This window comes from Pristiophorus japonicus, chromosome 9 (assembly GCF_044704955.1).
Source record: "Pristiophorus japonicus isolate sPriJap1 chromosome 9, sPriJap1.hap1, whole genome shotgun sequence".
In the NCBI taxonomy this organism is placed as follows: Eukaryota; Metazoa; Chordata; class Chondrichthyes; family Pristiophoridae; genus Pristiophorus; species Pristiophorus japonicus.
In genome coordinates this window covers 217,928,638-217,945,381 of record NC_091985.1, presented here as the reverse complement: position 1 = coordinate 217,945,381, position 16,744 = coordinate 217,928,638, and the positions used below count along the sequence as shown (strand labels likewise).

General features: G+C 45.1%; 1 protein-coding gene across 2 annotated transcripts; it reads right to left on the bottom strand.

Moving 5' to 3' along the window:
• Window positions 1-446: 446 nt before the first annotated feature.
• On the bottom strand, window positions 447-14,825 carry LOC139273697 (zinc finger protein 436-like). 2 transcript variants are annotated; one of them, XM_070890721.1, is made up of 4 exons: window positions 14,757-14,825; window positions 13,894-13,983; window positions 7,965-8,141; window positions 447-5,236 (listed from the first exon to the last, which is right to left on the bottom strand). In XM_070890721.1, the coding sequence occupies exon 4, from the start codon at window positions 4,770-4,772 to the stop codon at window positions 3,954-3,956; it is 819 nt and encodes a 272-aa protein (XP_070746822.1). In that variant the 5' UTR covers window positions 4,773-5,236; window positions 7,965-8,141; window positions 13,894-13,983; window positions 14,757-14,825; the 3' UTR covers window positions 447-3,953. The 2 variants fall into 2 exon arrangements, with proteins under 2 accessions (XP_070746822.1, XP_070746823.1); XM_070890722.1 differs by lacking the exon at window positions 14,757-14,825 and adding an exon at window positions 14,538-14,556.
• Window positions 14,826-16,744: the final 1,919 nt, after the last annotated feature.

Genomic DNA, 16,744 nt, shown 5'->3' with positions numbered 1-16,744 from the left:
AGTATTTGAAACAATGATCTTGATTAAAGAAATAGTGCAAGGTATGTTAGCAACAAGAGATTCAATCAACGAGATCAGCAATGAGAGTTACAAAGATCAGAACATTTCAAAGGGTCTCACATGCAATATGTGTGGAGGAGTTTAAAAAAAAATCAGATCCAAAAAGGGTTAAATGGTACAGAAAATAACAGATTTAAAATCTTATGCAAGATAGGTCTATAAAGGATGGGTCAACAGAACTTCAGAGAAGTGTAAAGTGAGACACTACATCACACCCACAACAAGCTTGGGATTTGATGTGGTAGAATGAGAACTAGATGAGAACTGAAATAATCTAGAGTAAGAAAAGGCCCAAAAATGGAACAGTGGGTAACAGAACATCAATTAGTCTCTTATCATGGAGAAATCAAATATTCAACACACTGTGTTTGAAAAAAAGCTGATTTATTTAATATTTATCCAGAATATTAAACTCAAGCCCAGTTATAGGGGTTATTAATATCAGCAGAAATAAAGCATGATTTCCATAGTGAACATGATTCAGTCCAGGATGTGGTTAACAGCAGCAAAAACAGCAGAATCCAAAACGCTGCAGTTAGTTGTGAACTCGCTGGTGTCTCAGCAGAGAGCATGTTTGAGTGAATCCCTTCCCACACTCAGTGCAGGTGAACAGTCTCCTCCGCGTGAATTCGCTGGTGTCTGAACAGAGAGCATGACTGAGTGAATCCTTTCCCACACTCTGCAGGTGAATGGTCTCTTCAGTGTGAGTACGTGGTGCGTCAGCTGATCCTTTGTGCTTTTAAGCTCTTCTCACAGTCAGAACATTGAAATGAAGTCTCAACAGTGTGAATAAGTTGGTGTGTCAGAAGATGGGATGATTGAAGTCATCCCTTCCCACACTCAATGCATGTGATCGGTCTCTCCCCCATGTGAACTCGCTTGTGCGTCTGGAGCTTGGATAACAGAGTGAATCCCTTCCTGCACATGGACCAAGTGAGTGGCCTCTCCCCAGTGTGAATACGTCACTGAATATCCAGCTGGGATGGGTAATTAAATCCCTTTCCACATTCCCACGGTTTCCCTGTGGTACGGGAGTCCTTGTCTCCAGATTGGATGATCAGTTGAAGCCTCATTTTTGTCAGGCTGCGTAACTGGTTAAAGCTCTTTCCACAGTCAGTGCATTGGAACAATCTCACTCGGTGCTTTTCCAGTCACACTGATGTTTGAAATTTTTTGCCATGGACAGAACAGGCAAACATTTCTCCTTCCACATTCAAAGACCGATAATGTTCAGGTCCTGCTGAATGGAGTGACTGTCAGATCTTGACGTGATGTTTGGTTTGATTGTAGCTAATACCATGTTTAGTTAATTAGTAGGTTTGAGACTGTCAGCAACATTAATACCTTATTAAGAAATATAAGATGAACAGATTCTCTGTCCTCTTCCATATCTTATATTGATCCATCAATCAGAGTAAACATGCAAGTCCCGCATGTCCACAGTAACTGACACGAGGTCAGCCCACTGGATGGAACCTCGGGCGCCCTGAGCTTGATCTCTGGTGTCTCCAGTCCTGACTGCTCCCTTACATCAGTCTCCCCTCACTTTTATACCCTGCAGTGATCCATCTCTGGCACCGGACTCTTCTGTGTCTTCTCTGCTGGGTTTTGGCAGGAAGCTGGGAAAGGACAGCTGGAACTTCTCTAATCTGTGATTTGCAAGGACATTTCCCTGGTTCCCAGCAGTTACTTTTCTTCAGTAATTTTCTCATTAACCCTAAACTACTCTGCCTGCTGTTAGTTGTTATTTCTTATAGTTTCACAATTATAGATCTACACATCACACATTCTAATCTAACCTATTCTATTCCTCACTCTGGCTTAAGCTTATATTGTGGTTACTAACAGACAGACCTGATCTTTCCCCTGATCTGATTACAGATTCCAACAAATGGGTTCAGTAAATGGAATGTCTTATCAGTGTTGCCATGGTGACCTGTCTGCAGTGAATCGATTGTTTGAGTTTCTAACTTAGACTAAACTTCTCTTTCCTATAATACATATTTAAGTCAATGTATTTTAGCCATTTTATGTTGATAAAGTGGTTAAAAAAGCACATGATCCTAGGTTTTATACATAAGGGTGTAGTGTATAAATGGGCAGAGGATATGTAAACCTGAACAAATCATTGGTTAGGCTGCAGTTGGAATATTGTGTTAGCTTTTGGACATCTTATACCAGAGGGATGACGAGGCCATGGAGAGGATGCCGAGAGATTCACTGAGATGTTACCAGGGAAGAGAGGCTTTAGTTATCGGGAGAGATTGGAGAAACTGGGATCTTTTCATTAGAACAAAGGTTGCTCTCATGTACAAAGCCCAGCTCCCCATACCTTCCCAGAGTGCCTCTCCTAGCCTTGGTATCCAGGAAAGGTATTGGTAACAAGTCCCTGATAACTAAATAACTTAATTTGTGATCTGAGGGAGGTGTTCAAGATGTAATCAGGTAAATGAGGAAAAACTATTTCCACCAGTCGGTGAGTCAGTAACTCGAGGGCATCAAATTCAAATCATCACCAAAAGGCTCAGACCCAGGGAGGAACTATCGAGCACACTGTACAACAATGTTCGGGACACTCACTGTTCCTCCGGATCTGTGTCCGGGGGAGGAACTGATGGGTTTCTCTTATCTTTGGGTTAAATGATGTTCTCATCGAGGTGGTGGATATCAGCATTGGAGATTGGGGTATTCTGAGCACCTAGTGTCTGCCTGAGGCACTCTCCAGTCAGGTAGAGCATGGGGTAGATACAGATTAAAGCTCCCTTTACACTGTCTCATCAAACACTCCCAGGGCAGGTACAGCACGGGTTAGATACATAGTAAAGCTCCCTTCACACTGTCTCATCAAACACTCCCAGGGCAGGTACAGCAAGGGTTAGATACAGAGTAAAGCTCCCTCAACACTGTCCCATCAAATACTCCCAGGGCAGGTATAGCATGGGTTAGATACAGAGTAAAGCTCCCTCCACACTGTCTCATCAAGCACTCCCAGGGCGGGTACAGCACGGGTTAGATACAGATAAAGTTCCCTCTATACTGTCCCATCAAACACTCCCAGGGCAGGTACAGCACGGGTTAGATACAGAGTAAAGATCCCTCCACACTGTCCCATCAAACACTCCCAGGGCAGGTACCTGGATGTGTTACCGATACCTTCCCTGGATACCAAGGCTAGGAGTGACAATCTGAAAGATATAGAAACCTAGGGTTTGTCCATGAGAGTAACCGAAGGAATGAGAACTGAAATAATCATGAGTAATGATCGGGTGTCAGTTGTGGCTCAGTGGTAGCACTCTCGTCTCTGAGTCAGTAGGTTGTGGGTTCAAGTCCACCTGTAGATACTTGAGCACAAAATCTAGGCTGACATTCCAATGCAGTACTGAGGGATTGCTGCACTGTCAGTGTTGCCATCTTTTAGATGAATCGCTCCATCATCCCTCAACCAATATCACTAAAACAGATTATCTGGCCAGTATCACATCGCTGTTCGTGGCAGCTTGCTGTGTGCAAATTGTCTGCTGCACTTCCTACATTGCAACAGTGAACGCACTTCAAATGTACTTTGATGTTGTTGTATCCTATTGGCTGTAAAGCACGAGGTCCTGAGGTCATGTGAGGTGCTACATAAGGACAAGTCTTTATTGAACAAAGGAGATAAGGCCCAAAAATGGAACAGTCGGTAACAGGATATCGATTAGTCTCCTCTTATCTTGGAGACATCAAGGAATCAGCACAATGTGTGCTTGAACCAAAGCTGATTTATTTGTCAGATATCCATAAAATTAACCTCCAGCTCAGTTACAGGGAAAACAAAGCCCAACAATCAGAATGAACATGGTTCAGTCCTGGATGTGATTAACAGCTGCAGTAAGAGCAGAATCCAACCCCTGCAGTCACTTGTGAACTCGCTGGTGTCTCAGCAGGTGGGACGATCGAGCGAATCCCTTCCCACACATGGAGCAGGTGAATGGCCTCTCTCCAGTGTGAGTGCGTTTGTGTCTCATCAGATCATTTCTGCTTTTAAATCTCTTCTCACAGTCAGAACATTTAAACGGTCTCTCATTGGTGTGAACAACTTGGTGTGCAGTGAGGCTGGCTGCCACAGAGAATCCCTTCCCACACACAGAGCAGGTGAACATCCTCTCCCCAGTGTGAGTGCGTTGGTGGGTCAGCAGGTTGGATGAACTAGTAAATCCCTTCCCACACATGGAGCAGGTGAACGGCCTCTCCCCAGTGTGAATGCGTTGGTGTACCATCAGATCATTTCTGCTTTTAAAGCTCTTCTCACAGACAGAACATTTAAACGGTCTCTTATTGGTGTGAACAAGTTGGTGTGCAGTGAAGTGGGATGACTGAGTGAATCCCTTCCCACACTCAGAGCAGGTAAACAGCCTCTCGACAGTGTGAACTCGCTGGTGAGCCAGAAGGTGGGGTGAATTAGTGAATCCCTTTCCACACACGGAGCAGGTGAATGGCCTCTCAACAGTGTGAGTGCGCTGGTGTCTCAGGTGGTGAGATGATTTCATGAATCCTTTCCTACACACAGAGCAGACGAACGGTCTCTCTCTGGCGTGATCTCGCTGGTGATCAGTGAGGTGAGATGAACAAGTGAATCCCTTCCCACACATGGAGCAGGTGAACGGCCTCTCCCCAGTGTGAACCCGCTGGTGTACAGTGAGGTTGGATGAGTGAGTAAATCCTTTCCCACACATGGAGCAGGTGAACGGCCTCTCCCCAGTGTGACTGCGTCGATGAATTTCCAGTTGAGATGGGTAATGGAATTCCTTCCCACAATCCCTACATTTCCACAGTTTCTCCGTGATGCGGATGACCTTGTGTCTCTCCAGGTTGGATGATCAGTTGAAGCCTTTCACACACAGAACACGTGTACGGTTTCTTCCCGCTATGAATGGTGTGATATTTTTTCAGGCTGTGTAACTAGTTAAAGCTCTACAGTCAGTGCACTGGAACACTCTCACTCGGTTGTGTGCGTCTCGGTGCTTTTCCAGTCACACTGATGTTTGAAATCTTTTCCCACAGACAGAACAGACAAACATTTCTCCTTCCACATTCAAAGGATGATGATATTCAGGTTGTGGTGAATCGAGTGACTGTTACATCTTGATGTGATGCTTGGTTCGAGTTTCCCATCTGCAAACCGTCCCCTTCTAATACCCTGTAAAAGGAGTTTCCAAAATCATCACTAAGGACAGGATAGAAATTCAGATTGGACAATTCTAGTTTCTATGGTACACACATTCCTCTCTGGTTTCCCCACAGCTGTAAATCACCGTCTCACACACTCTCCCTACTCTCTGGGCTAAAATTCAAACCCATTATACCACCTCCAACATTTTTTCCTTCTCACTGAAGATGCTGACTCTGGCTGGGTTCAGTTCTACACTCACTGGTTCCCCTCCATCGCCCTTTCCTCCCTTGAAAGTGCTGACTCTGACTGGGTTCAGTTCTACACTCACTGGTTCCCCTCCCTCTCCTCCCCTGAAGGTGCTGACTCTGGCTGGGTTCAGTTCTACACTCACTGGTTCCCCTCCCCTGAAGGTGCTGACTGTGGCTGGGCTCAGTTCTACACTCACTGATTCCCCTCCCTCTCCTCCCCTGAAGGCGCTGACTCTGGCTGGGTTCAGTTTTACACTCACCAGTTTCTCTCAAATATGTGACCCATGTGCCCAATCTCTATGCGTGAACCTCGACAGTGAGTGTCGACGGGCTATTCCACTGTCCTCACCCGAGGCCTCACACGTGCATTTTCCCGCAGGGTAACTGGAGCCTACTCCCAATGACTCAGTGGGTAAAGGCACCGCCCAATGTGACTGAGTCCTAGGAACAGGAAGGACCCAGGTTTAATCCTGTCTGCATATCCCCCCCTTCCAAAAAGCTGTTTACAAAAGTCATCACTGTAAGTAGGAACATAGGAACAGGAATAGGCCATTCAGCCCCTGGAGCATGTTCCACCATTCAATTCGATCGTGACTGATCAGTATTTTAACTCCGTCTACCTGCCTTGGTTCCATCGCCCTTAATACCCTTGCCTAAGAAGAATTCATCAATCTCAGTTTTGGAATTTTCAACTGGCCCCCAGCCTCAATTTTAGGGGAACAGAGTTCCGGATTTCCACTACCCTTTAAGAACATAAGAAATAAGGGAAAGAGTAGGCAATATGGCCCCTCGAGCCAACTCTACCAGTCAATAAGATCAAGGCCGACCTTCGACCTCAACTCTACTTTCCCGCACTATTCCCAGATCCCTTGATTCCTTTAAAATCATAGAACCTTAGAGCATGGAACGAGGCCATTTCGGCCCATCGTGTTTGTGCTGGCCAACAAGAGGCTATCCAGCCTAATCTCACTTTCCAGCTCTAGGTCTGCAGGTTACGGCACTTCAAGTGCACATCCAAGTACTTTTTAAATGTGGTGAGGGTTTCTGCCTCTACCATTCTTTCAGGCAGTGAGTTCCAGACCCCCACAACCCTCTGCGGGAAGAAATTTACCCTCAAATCCCCTCTAAACCTTCTAGCAATTACGTTAAATTTATGCCCCCTGGATGTTGACCACTGCTAAGGGAAATAGGCCCTTTTTATGCACTATATCGAGTCCCCTCATAATTTTATACATCTCAATGAGGTCTCCCCTCAGCATCCTCTGTTCCAAGGAAAACAAATCCAGCCTATCCAATCTGTCCTCATAGCTAAGATTCTCCACTCCCAGCAACATCCTCGTAAATCTCCTCTGTACCCTCTCCAGTGCAATCACATCCTTCCTGTAATGTGGTGACCAGAACTGCACGCAGTACTCCAACTGTGGCCTAACTAGTGTTTTATACAGTTCAAGCATAACCCCGTTCTTGTACTCTGTGCCTCGGCTAATAAAGGCAAGCATTCCGTATGCCTTCTTAACTGCCTTATCTACCTGGCCTGCTACTTTCAGGGATCTGTGGACATGCACTCCCAGGTCTCTTTGTTCCTCTACACTTCTCAGTGTCCTACCATTTAATGCGTATTCCCTTTCCTTGCTAGCCCTCCCCAAATGTATTACCTCACACTTCTCTGGATTAAATTCCATTTGCCACTGTTCTGCCCACCTGACCAGTTGATTGATATCTTCCTGCAGTCTGCAGCTTTCTTCTTCATTATCAGCCACACAGCCGATTTTAGTATCATCTGCAAACTTCTTAATCATATCCCCTATATTCAAGTCTAGATCATTGATGTATACCACAAAAAGGAAGGGATCTAGTGCTGAGCCCTGGGAGTCCCACATGAAACATCCTTCCAGTCACAAAAACTCCCATCAACCATTACCCTTTGCTTCCTGCCTCTGAGCCAATTTGGATCCAACTTGCCACTTTTCCCTGAATCCCATGGGCTTTTACTTTCATGACTAGTCTGCCATGTGGGACCTTATCAAAGTGTCAAAATGTCTATTGATCTCAGCCCTGTTAATACTCAAAGACTGAGCATCCACAGCCCTCTGGGATAGAGAATTCCAAAGATTCACAGTGAAGAAATTCCTCCTCATCTCAATCTTAAATGACCGACTCCTTATCCTGAGACTATGACCCCCTAGTTCGAGACTCTTCAGTCAGGAGAAACATTTGTGTGAGGAAGTGCTTCATGGCATCACCCTTGATCGGCCTAGCTCTAATTTTAAGGTTCTGTCCCTTTCACCAGAGGAAATCGTTTCTCTATCTACCCTGTTAACTGAACTAAAAAGGAAATAAATGACTTTTAAACACCTGGTCCACATGGCACTGAAGTGTCTGAAACTCATGATAGGAACTCCAGGAAAACAAAATACTGACAAATGTTAAACTGTTTTGTTCACAAAAGAAATCTCAATTTAACTATTAAAAGATAAATTGTTTAACAGGGGTTCACACTGACTCACCTGTCAGGCCGCCCCTCGAGCACCACGATTGGTTGCAGAACACACCGCTCCCTGAGCCCTCCGGCCTCTGAGCTCTCTTCCTGTTGGTTCCCAGGGCAATCAATCACCCCTCGCCAACATTACGCCGCCAGATGAAGTTGAGGGGCTCAGAGGAAGAAATAAAACGAGGCCGTGAATCTGAGTTAATAAATAAATTAGAGAAGCATGACTACATTTATAAATTTAACGATTTAAAGTCAAGTCAAATGAATTGTTACCATTAATATATTCCTTTTGCACCAAGTGGGAAACAAGTGATGTGTGGGCTGTGCAGAGTGTCTGTGCCCAGTTACACAGTGTGTCCCTGTCTCATCGCTCCAAATACACATGTTTCAGCTCACATCCAACTGACTGGATAAACCTCGCCCGTCTAAACTCCATCACAGAAATATCAGCATTTGATGTTTAGTTATACTAAACCTTTATAAAACACTGGTTAGGCCTCAGCTGGCACATTGTGTTCAATTGTGGGCACCACACTTTCAGAAGGATGTATACACTTTAGAGAGGGTGCAGAAGAGATTTACTAGAATGGTACCAAGGATGAGGGACCTCAGTTATGTGGCAATACTGGAGAAGCTGCAGTTATTCTCCTTGGAGCAGAAAAGTTTAAGAGGAGATTTCATTAAAGTGTTCAAAATCATGAACAATTTTAACAAGGAGAAACTTTTCCAGTGGCAGAAGGGTTGGTAACCTGAGGAGACAGAATAAGGTGATTGGCAAAAGAAGCAGAGGCGACATGAGGAAACATTTTATAAGCAGCGAGTTGTTGCAATCTGGAATGCACTGCCTGAAAGGGTGGTGGACGCAGATTCAATAGTAACTTTCAAAAGTGAATTGGATAAATACTAAAGGGACAATATTTGCAGAGCTATTGGGAAAGATCAGGGGAGTGGAACTAACTGGATAGATCTGCCATAGAGGTAACTGGGAGGGTCGATGGGGGTAGTGCATTTGATGGAGTGTATATGTATTTTAACAAGGCTTTTGATGAGGTCCCACATGCCAGACTGGTCACCAAAATAAAAGCCCATGGGATCCAAGGCAAAGTTAGATCCAAAATTGGCTCAGAGGTAGAAAGCAAAGGGTAATGGGCTGCAGGAAGATATCAATGGACTGGTCAGGTGGGCAGAACAGTTACAAATGGAACTTAATCCGGAGAAGTGTGAGGTAGTGCATTTGGGGAGGGCTAACAAGACAAGGGAATTCACATTAAATGGTAGGACATTGAGAAGTGTAGAGGAACAGAGGGACTTTGGAGTGCATGTCCACAGATCCCTGAAGGTAGCAGCACAGGTGGATAAGCTGGTTAAGAAGGCATTTGCGATACTTGCCTTTATTAGCCTAGGCACAGAATGTAAGAGCAGGGAGGTTATGCTTGAACTGTATAAAATACTATTTAGGCTACAGCAAGAGTACTGCGTGCAGTTCAAGTCACCACATTACAGGAAAGATGTGATTGCACCAGAGAGGGTAAAAACATTTACGAGGATGTTGCCTGGACTGGAGAATTTTAGCTATGAGGAAAGATTGGATAGGCTGGGGTTGTTTTCTTTGGAACACAGGATGTAGAGGTGGAACCTCATTGAGGTGTATAAAATTATGAGGGGCCTGGATAGAGTGGATAGCAAGGACCTATTTCCCTTAGCAGAGGATTCAGCCATGGCTCAATGGGTAGCACTCTCACCTCTGAGTCAGAAGGTTGTGAGTTCAAGTCCCGCTCCAGGGACTTGAGCACAAAATCTAGGCTGACACTCCAGTGCAGTGCTGAGGGAGATGCTATCTTTCCGATGAGACATTAAACCAAGGCACCGCCTGTTATCTCTGGTGGATGTAAAAGATCCTATGGCACTATTTTGAAGAAGAGCAAGGGAGGTATCCCTGTTGTCCTGGCAATATTTATCCATCAATCAACATAACAAAAACAGTTTATCTGGTAATTATCACATTAACAACATAAGAACAAGATACAAAATAGGAGCAGGAGTAGGCCATTTGGCCCCTTGAGCCTGCTCTGCCATTTAATAAGATCAAGGCTTTTCTGATCATGGACTCAGCTCCACTTCCCTGCCAGCTCCCCATAACCCTTTATTCCCTTATCACTCTAAAATCTGTCTATCTCCGCCTTAAATATATTCAATGACCCAGCTTCCACAGCTCTCTGGGGCAAAGAATTCCACAGATTTGCAACCCTCAGACAAGAAATCCCTCCTTATCTCAGTTTTAAATGGGTGGCCTCTTATTCTGAAATTGTGAGTAGAATTATCCTCACTGCATCCACCTTGTCAAGCTCTTATAAGTTTCAATAAGATCACCTCTCATCCGTCTGAACTCCAATGAGTACAGGCCCAACCTACTCAACCTATCTTCATAAGTCAACCCCCTCAGCTCCAGAATCAACCTAGTGAACCTTCTCTGAACTGCCTCCATTGCAAGTATATCCTTGCTTCAATATGGAGACCAAAACTGTACACAGTACTCCAGGTGTGGCCTCACCAATACCCTGTACAGATGTAGCAGGAATTCTCTGGTGTACATTTAATGCAAGGGGAATACTATATTCCCCTTGCAATAAATGCCAACATTCCATTTGCCTTCCTGATTACTTGCTGTACCTGCATACTAATTTTTGTGTTTCATGCACAAGGATCCCTAGGTCTTTCTGTACTGCAGCACTTTGCAATTTTTCTCCATTTAAATTATAATTTGCTTTTCTATTTTTTCTGCCAAAATGGATAACCTCACATTTTCCCACATTATACTCCATCTGCCAAATTTTTGCCTACTCACTTAGCCTGTCCATATCCCTTTGCAGATTTTATGTGTACTCCTCACAACTTGCTTTCCCACCCATCTTTATATCATCATCAGCAAACTTGGCTACATTGCACTCGGTCCCTTTATCCAAGTCATTAATATAGATTGAAAATAGTTGAGTGTGGGATTAATCGTGCTTTAATCGGTATTTGCCACTTAATGCAAGTGTTGACTTCGTTCAATGTCTGTCAGCTTCTGGTATAGTTTGAGAGTCTGGGATTCATTCTGTATCTCTCAGTCTCTGGTATGGTGAGTGAGTGTGGGAGTCACTCTGTATCTCTCAGTATCTGGTACAGTGAGTGTGGGATTCATTCTGTATTTCTCAGTCTCTGGTACAGTGAGTGAGTGTGGGATTCACTCTGTATCTCTCAGTCTCTGGTACAGTTTATGGCGGTGGTATTGATTCTGTAGCTCTCAGTCTCTGATACAGTGAGTATGGAATTCATTCTGTATCTCTCATTCTCTGGTACAGGGAGTGAGTCTGGGATTCATTCTGTATCTCTCAGTCTCTGGTACGGTGAGTGCGGGATTCATTCTGTATTTCTCAGTCTCTGGTACAGTGAGTGAGTCTGGGATTCACTCTCTATCTCTCAGTCTCTGGTACAGTGAGTGAGTCTGGGATTCACTCTGTATCTCTCAGTCTCTGGTACAGTGAGTGTGGGATTCACTCTGTATCTCTCAGTCTCTGGTACAGTGAGTGTGGGATTCACTCTGTATCTATCAGTCTCTGGTACAGTGAGTGTGGGATTCACTCTATATCTATCAGTCTCTGGTACAGTGAGTGTGAGATTCACTCTGTATCTATCAGTCTCTGGTACAGTGAGTGTGGGATTCACTCTGTATCTATCAGTCTCTGGTACAGTGAGTGTGGGATTCACTCTGTATCTATCAGTCTCTGGTACAGTGAGTGTGGGATTCACTCTGTATCTATCAGTCTCTGGTACAGTGAGTGTGGGATTCACTCTGTATCTATCAGTCTCTGGTACAGTGAGTGTGGGATTCACTCTGTATCTCTCAGTCTCTGGTACTGTTAGTGATTGCGGGATACATTCTATATCTTTCAGTCTGAACCTTATGATGTGGATTTATTCTATACCTTTCAGATACTATTTGTCTATTCTCTCTGATAGTTAATTTGTCACTATGGCTGCACTATTGTGAGATTAACATTGTGCCTTTCAGGCTGATAATGGGTGTGTATTTTGACTGGGATTGATGTATCTACCTGTGAACAGTACTGAGTTATGGTGAAATGTTAACAACTTCTGTCTCTCCTGCTCTGTTTGATTGCTAGATTGAAAATGTATATCTGGAAATTTGGATCATTGCGGGACTGACTACTTCTGCTGTCTATGAGTGTGGAATTGATATTAAGAACATAAGAAATAGGAGCAGGAGTAGGCCATACGGCCCCTCGAGCCTGCTCCGCCATTTAATACGATCATGGCTGATCCGATCATGGACTCAGGTCCACTTCCCTGCCCGTGCCCTATAACCCCTTATTTCCTTATCGGTTAAGTAACTGTCCATCTCTGTCTTAAATGTATTCAATGACCCAGCTTCCACAGCTCTCTGAGGCAGCAAATTCCATAGATTTATAACCCTCAGAGAAGAAATTTCTCCTCATCTCAGTTTTAAATGGGTGGCCCCTTATTCTAAGATTATGCCCCCTAGTTCTAGTCTCCCCTATCAGTGGAACCATCTTCTCTGCCCCCTCATAATCTTATATGTTTTGATAAGATCACCTAAATTCCAATGAGTAGAGGCAAACCTACTGAACTATCCTCATAAGTCAACACCCTCATCTCCGGAATCAACCTAGTGAACCTTCTCTGAACTGCCTCCAAAGCAAGTATATTCTTTCTTAGATATGGAAACCAAAATTGTACACAGTATTCCAGGTATGGCCTCACCACTACCCTGTATAACTGTAGCAAAACTTCCCTGCATTTATACTCCATCCCCTTTTCAATAAAGGCCAAGATCCCATTGGCCTTCCTGATCACTTGCTGTACCTACATACTAACCTTGTGTTTCATGCACCAGATCCTGCTGTACTGCAGCACTTTGCAATTGTTCCCCATTTAAATAATAACTTGCTGTTTGATTTTTTTTTGCTAAAGTGCATAACTTCACATTTTCCAACATTATACTCCATCTGCCAAATTTTTGCCCACTCACATAGCCTGTCTATGTCCTCCTCATGCATTGCTTTTCCTCCCATCTTTGTATCATCATCAAACTTGGCTATGTTACATCCAGTCCCTTCTTCCAAGTCGTTAATATAGATTGTAAAAAGTTGGGGTCCCAGCACTGATCCCTGCGGCACCCCACTAGTTACGGGTTGCCAACCAGAGAATGACCACTTACCCCGACTCTCACTTTTCTGTTAGTTAGCCAGTCCTCTATCCATGCTAATATATTTCCCTCAATCCCATGAACTTTTATCTTGTGCAGTAACCTTTTATGTGGCATCTTGTCAAGTGCCTTCTGGAAGTCCAAATACACCACATCCATTGGTTTCCCTTTATCCACCCTCTTCGTTGCATCCTCAAAGAACTCCAACAAATTTTTCAAACATGACTTCCCCTTCATAAATCCATGCTGACTCTGCCTGACTGAATTATGCTTTTCCAAATGTCCTGGTACTGCTTTAATAATAGACTCCAACATTTTCCCAACCACAGATATTAGGCTAACTGGTCTATAGTTTCCTGCTTTTTGTCTGCCTCCTTTTTCAAAAAAAGGTGTTACATTTTCAGTTTTCCAATCTGCTGGGACCTCCCCAGAATCCAGGGAATTTTGGTAAATTACAACCAATGAATACACTATCCCTGCCACTACTTCTCTCAAGACCCTAGGATGCAAGCCATCAGGTCCAGGACATTTACCACCTCATTAGTGATTGTGATATAGCCCCCACCCCCCATAACCCCTTGACTATCCACTGGTGGGATATTTTTAGTCTCCTCTCCCGTAAAGACTGATTCAAAATATTTGGTCAGAGTTTCTGCCATCTCCATGTACCCCATCACCAATTCCCTGGTTTCGTCCTCTCTGAGTAATACCGTACCTACTGTGTGTACAAGGAGCCAGTTGCACTGTTCCTCATGTCTCAGGTGGCAGAAACTTCACATTTGTTCCTGTACCTTCAATTCCTTGCCTGTAGGAAGAAATGGTATCTCTGATCATTCAAGAACAGGAGAAGGAGAAAATACTAAAGTAATGAATGTAATTGTTCAATTAATATTCGTTATGAACATTCACAAAGAAAAGCCAGCGATACAAACAATGTCAGTGTCTGACTCCACTGCAGTACTCAGCTTCTGCACACCAAGTGTGTTGGGCAGATTTACAGCAATTTACTGACATCCAGACACAACCCAACCCCTGCCCTGCTTCAGGAATGGGACGACCCGATGGGGCACGGACTTTTACACAGCTCAGATTGCTACTCCCCTCTCCCAGGGCACTAACCGTTCAACCAGAAACAAAGAGCCGCTGTTTAAAACGTGTCTTTCACATTTCTCACCCGGTGCCTGCAATAGATGCTCCTTGTATAAATCCTCACTGTCCGGCTCTGCTTCCACCGCTCACTGTCCAATGACAACAAACACGGTGAGACTGGAACTAAAGCAGGAACGTTCACTACTGGTTTACAGGGAGAAAGCAGCAATGACTGTAAACAGCAGATCCTTCCCATTCTGTCTCCCTTACCCGGGACACACGCTGTCCACACACAGCCCGAGAATGGCCTCTCCCTTCCCCCATTCACTCCACGCACTGAGACCAGTTCTTGCTCCACTCCGCCTGTTACACACAGACTCCGACTCCCCCTGAACTTCCCCCGGACTCAGTGCCGATCTCTGAGCCCATCTGCGGACACGCTCCCAAAGCGATGTGCTGCTGTAAGGAGGCTGCTGCTCGCTGCCTTACCCCGGGGCCGCGGTGTCTCCATTCCCGGCTGTTTAAACCATCTTCTTCCGCTCACTGAGTGAATGGCGCTCACAGGCTGGGGGAGGGGAGGGCGCATGTGCTCTTCTGCTCACTGGAAATCGACACGGGGGCGGGGCTTAACCGCGCATGCGCAGCTCTCTGCAATAATTCAGCCTTTAAAAATCAACGTGAACTTTTCCCGATTCACTTTTATCAGAATCTGAGCAAAGGAACTGGGCCTGGGGGGCAAGGACAGAGAATGTTTAAAGCTGGGGGCCTTGCCCCTTTGAGATGCTCAATTTGGGATCATTCCTTGCAGGGTTTTTTTCTCTTCGTGAGCCCGTCCTCACAAAGCAATCCTGCAGAAACATCGGAGGGACGGCGGAGTAGGAGTGTTTGCTGGGACTGTGCAGGAGTTAATATCTGACAGAAACAGTCCCAGTTTAATTTAATCAGAGTGAAACACTCGGTCACTGAGAGTAATACCGAACGGCCCTGAGCTGCAAGATTACAGAGAGTACAACAGGCGAGCGAGGGTTAAATGTGGGACCTTGTTTCTCTCACTCTCTGACACTGTCCCGCAGTGTGGGATTAATAATGTGTCTGTCTGTGGTACAATATCAGTGAGAGAGGGGACTGCATCTTCTGTCTCTCCAATGGGATCTTTCAGGATAAAACCGGACCTCACAGGTCAGTCTGGAACTGATACTGTGCATGTTTCTGTGTCTCACCGCCCTGCCTCGCGCTCCCCTGTCTCTCACTCAGTCCTCTGCCCCACTCCCCGCTCTCCCCACTCCCCCCTCTCCCCATCTCTCTCTGTGTTGCTATCCCCCTTTCTCTTGTACTGTTTGGAAAGGCGGGATATTGTTATTTAGCGTGATGTGGAAACACTATTGGAAGTACAACCCTGATACTGTCTCTATTCTCTCCCTGGTGCTATACATGACAGTGTGGCACTGTTACTGAGTGTAAGACGGGGATACCAATACAAAGTGTAAGACTGATACTGTGCCTGTCTCTCTCTATCTTTCGCTGATACGGTACATGAATGCGTGATACAAGTATTGAGCGTAATATGGAGACACAGTTCGCGTATTTAGGGTGTCTATATCTGCCGTTCTCTCAGATAGCAATCTCTGGGTGATAAGGATGGGATGGATAGGGCACCAGTTACTGTTAAATGTCTCTCAGTTTAGGAGGAGAGAGAGACAAAGAGAGGCTGGTGGGGCAGTGAGCACATAATATATATTTTCAGAAAAATCAAACATATTTCTGCATGCGAACACTATAACAACTTAAAGCAGATATGAGTTTAGCCAGCCTCTGTGGTGAGTGTTCCCCAGATTCAGGGGCAGGAACCAAACACTGTAAGGAATGCAAGCCTCAGAGTGTTTAACATTTACTGAGCTGGGAAACTACAACTAACCCCGAGAATCGGCAGCACAAGCTGAGCGGAGAGGAAACCCTGTGCTGGGAGCTGTAAATCTGGGACAGTTTGTGTTGTGAATGTGCAGATGTGAACATTGTGTGAGTGATAATGTGTGTCTACTGTATATGGTCCACGTCTCTGAGCCACACAGGAGGGCGGGTATCACTACAGTCCTGTAGACCATGAGCTTGGTGGCAGATTTGAGGGCCTGATCTTTGAACACTCTTTCCCTCAGGTGGCTGAAGGCTGCACTGGCGCACTGCAGGCAGTGTTGAATCTTGTTGTCAATGTCTGCCCTTGCTGATAATAGGCTCCCAAGGTATGGAAAGTGGTCCACATTGTCCAGTGCCGGACCGTTGATCTTGATGGAAATCGCTGGAGAAATGCCACCAATGTCTCCACAAGATCCTGAAAATCCCCTGGGAGGACAGACGCATCAGTGTTAGCGTCCTCGACCAGGCCAACATCCCCAGCATCGAAGCAATGACCACACTCGACCAGCTCCGCTGGGCAGGCTGTTAAGTCCTGACTCTAATGTACTGACTTGCACAAGACATAT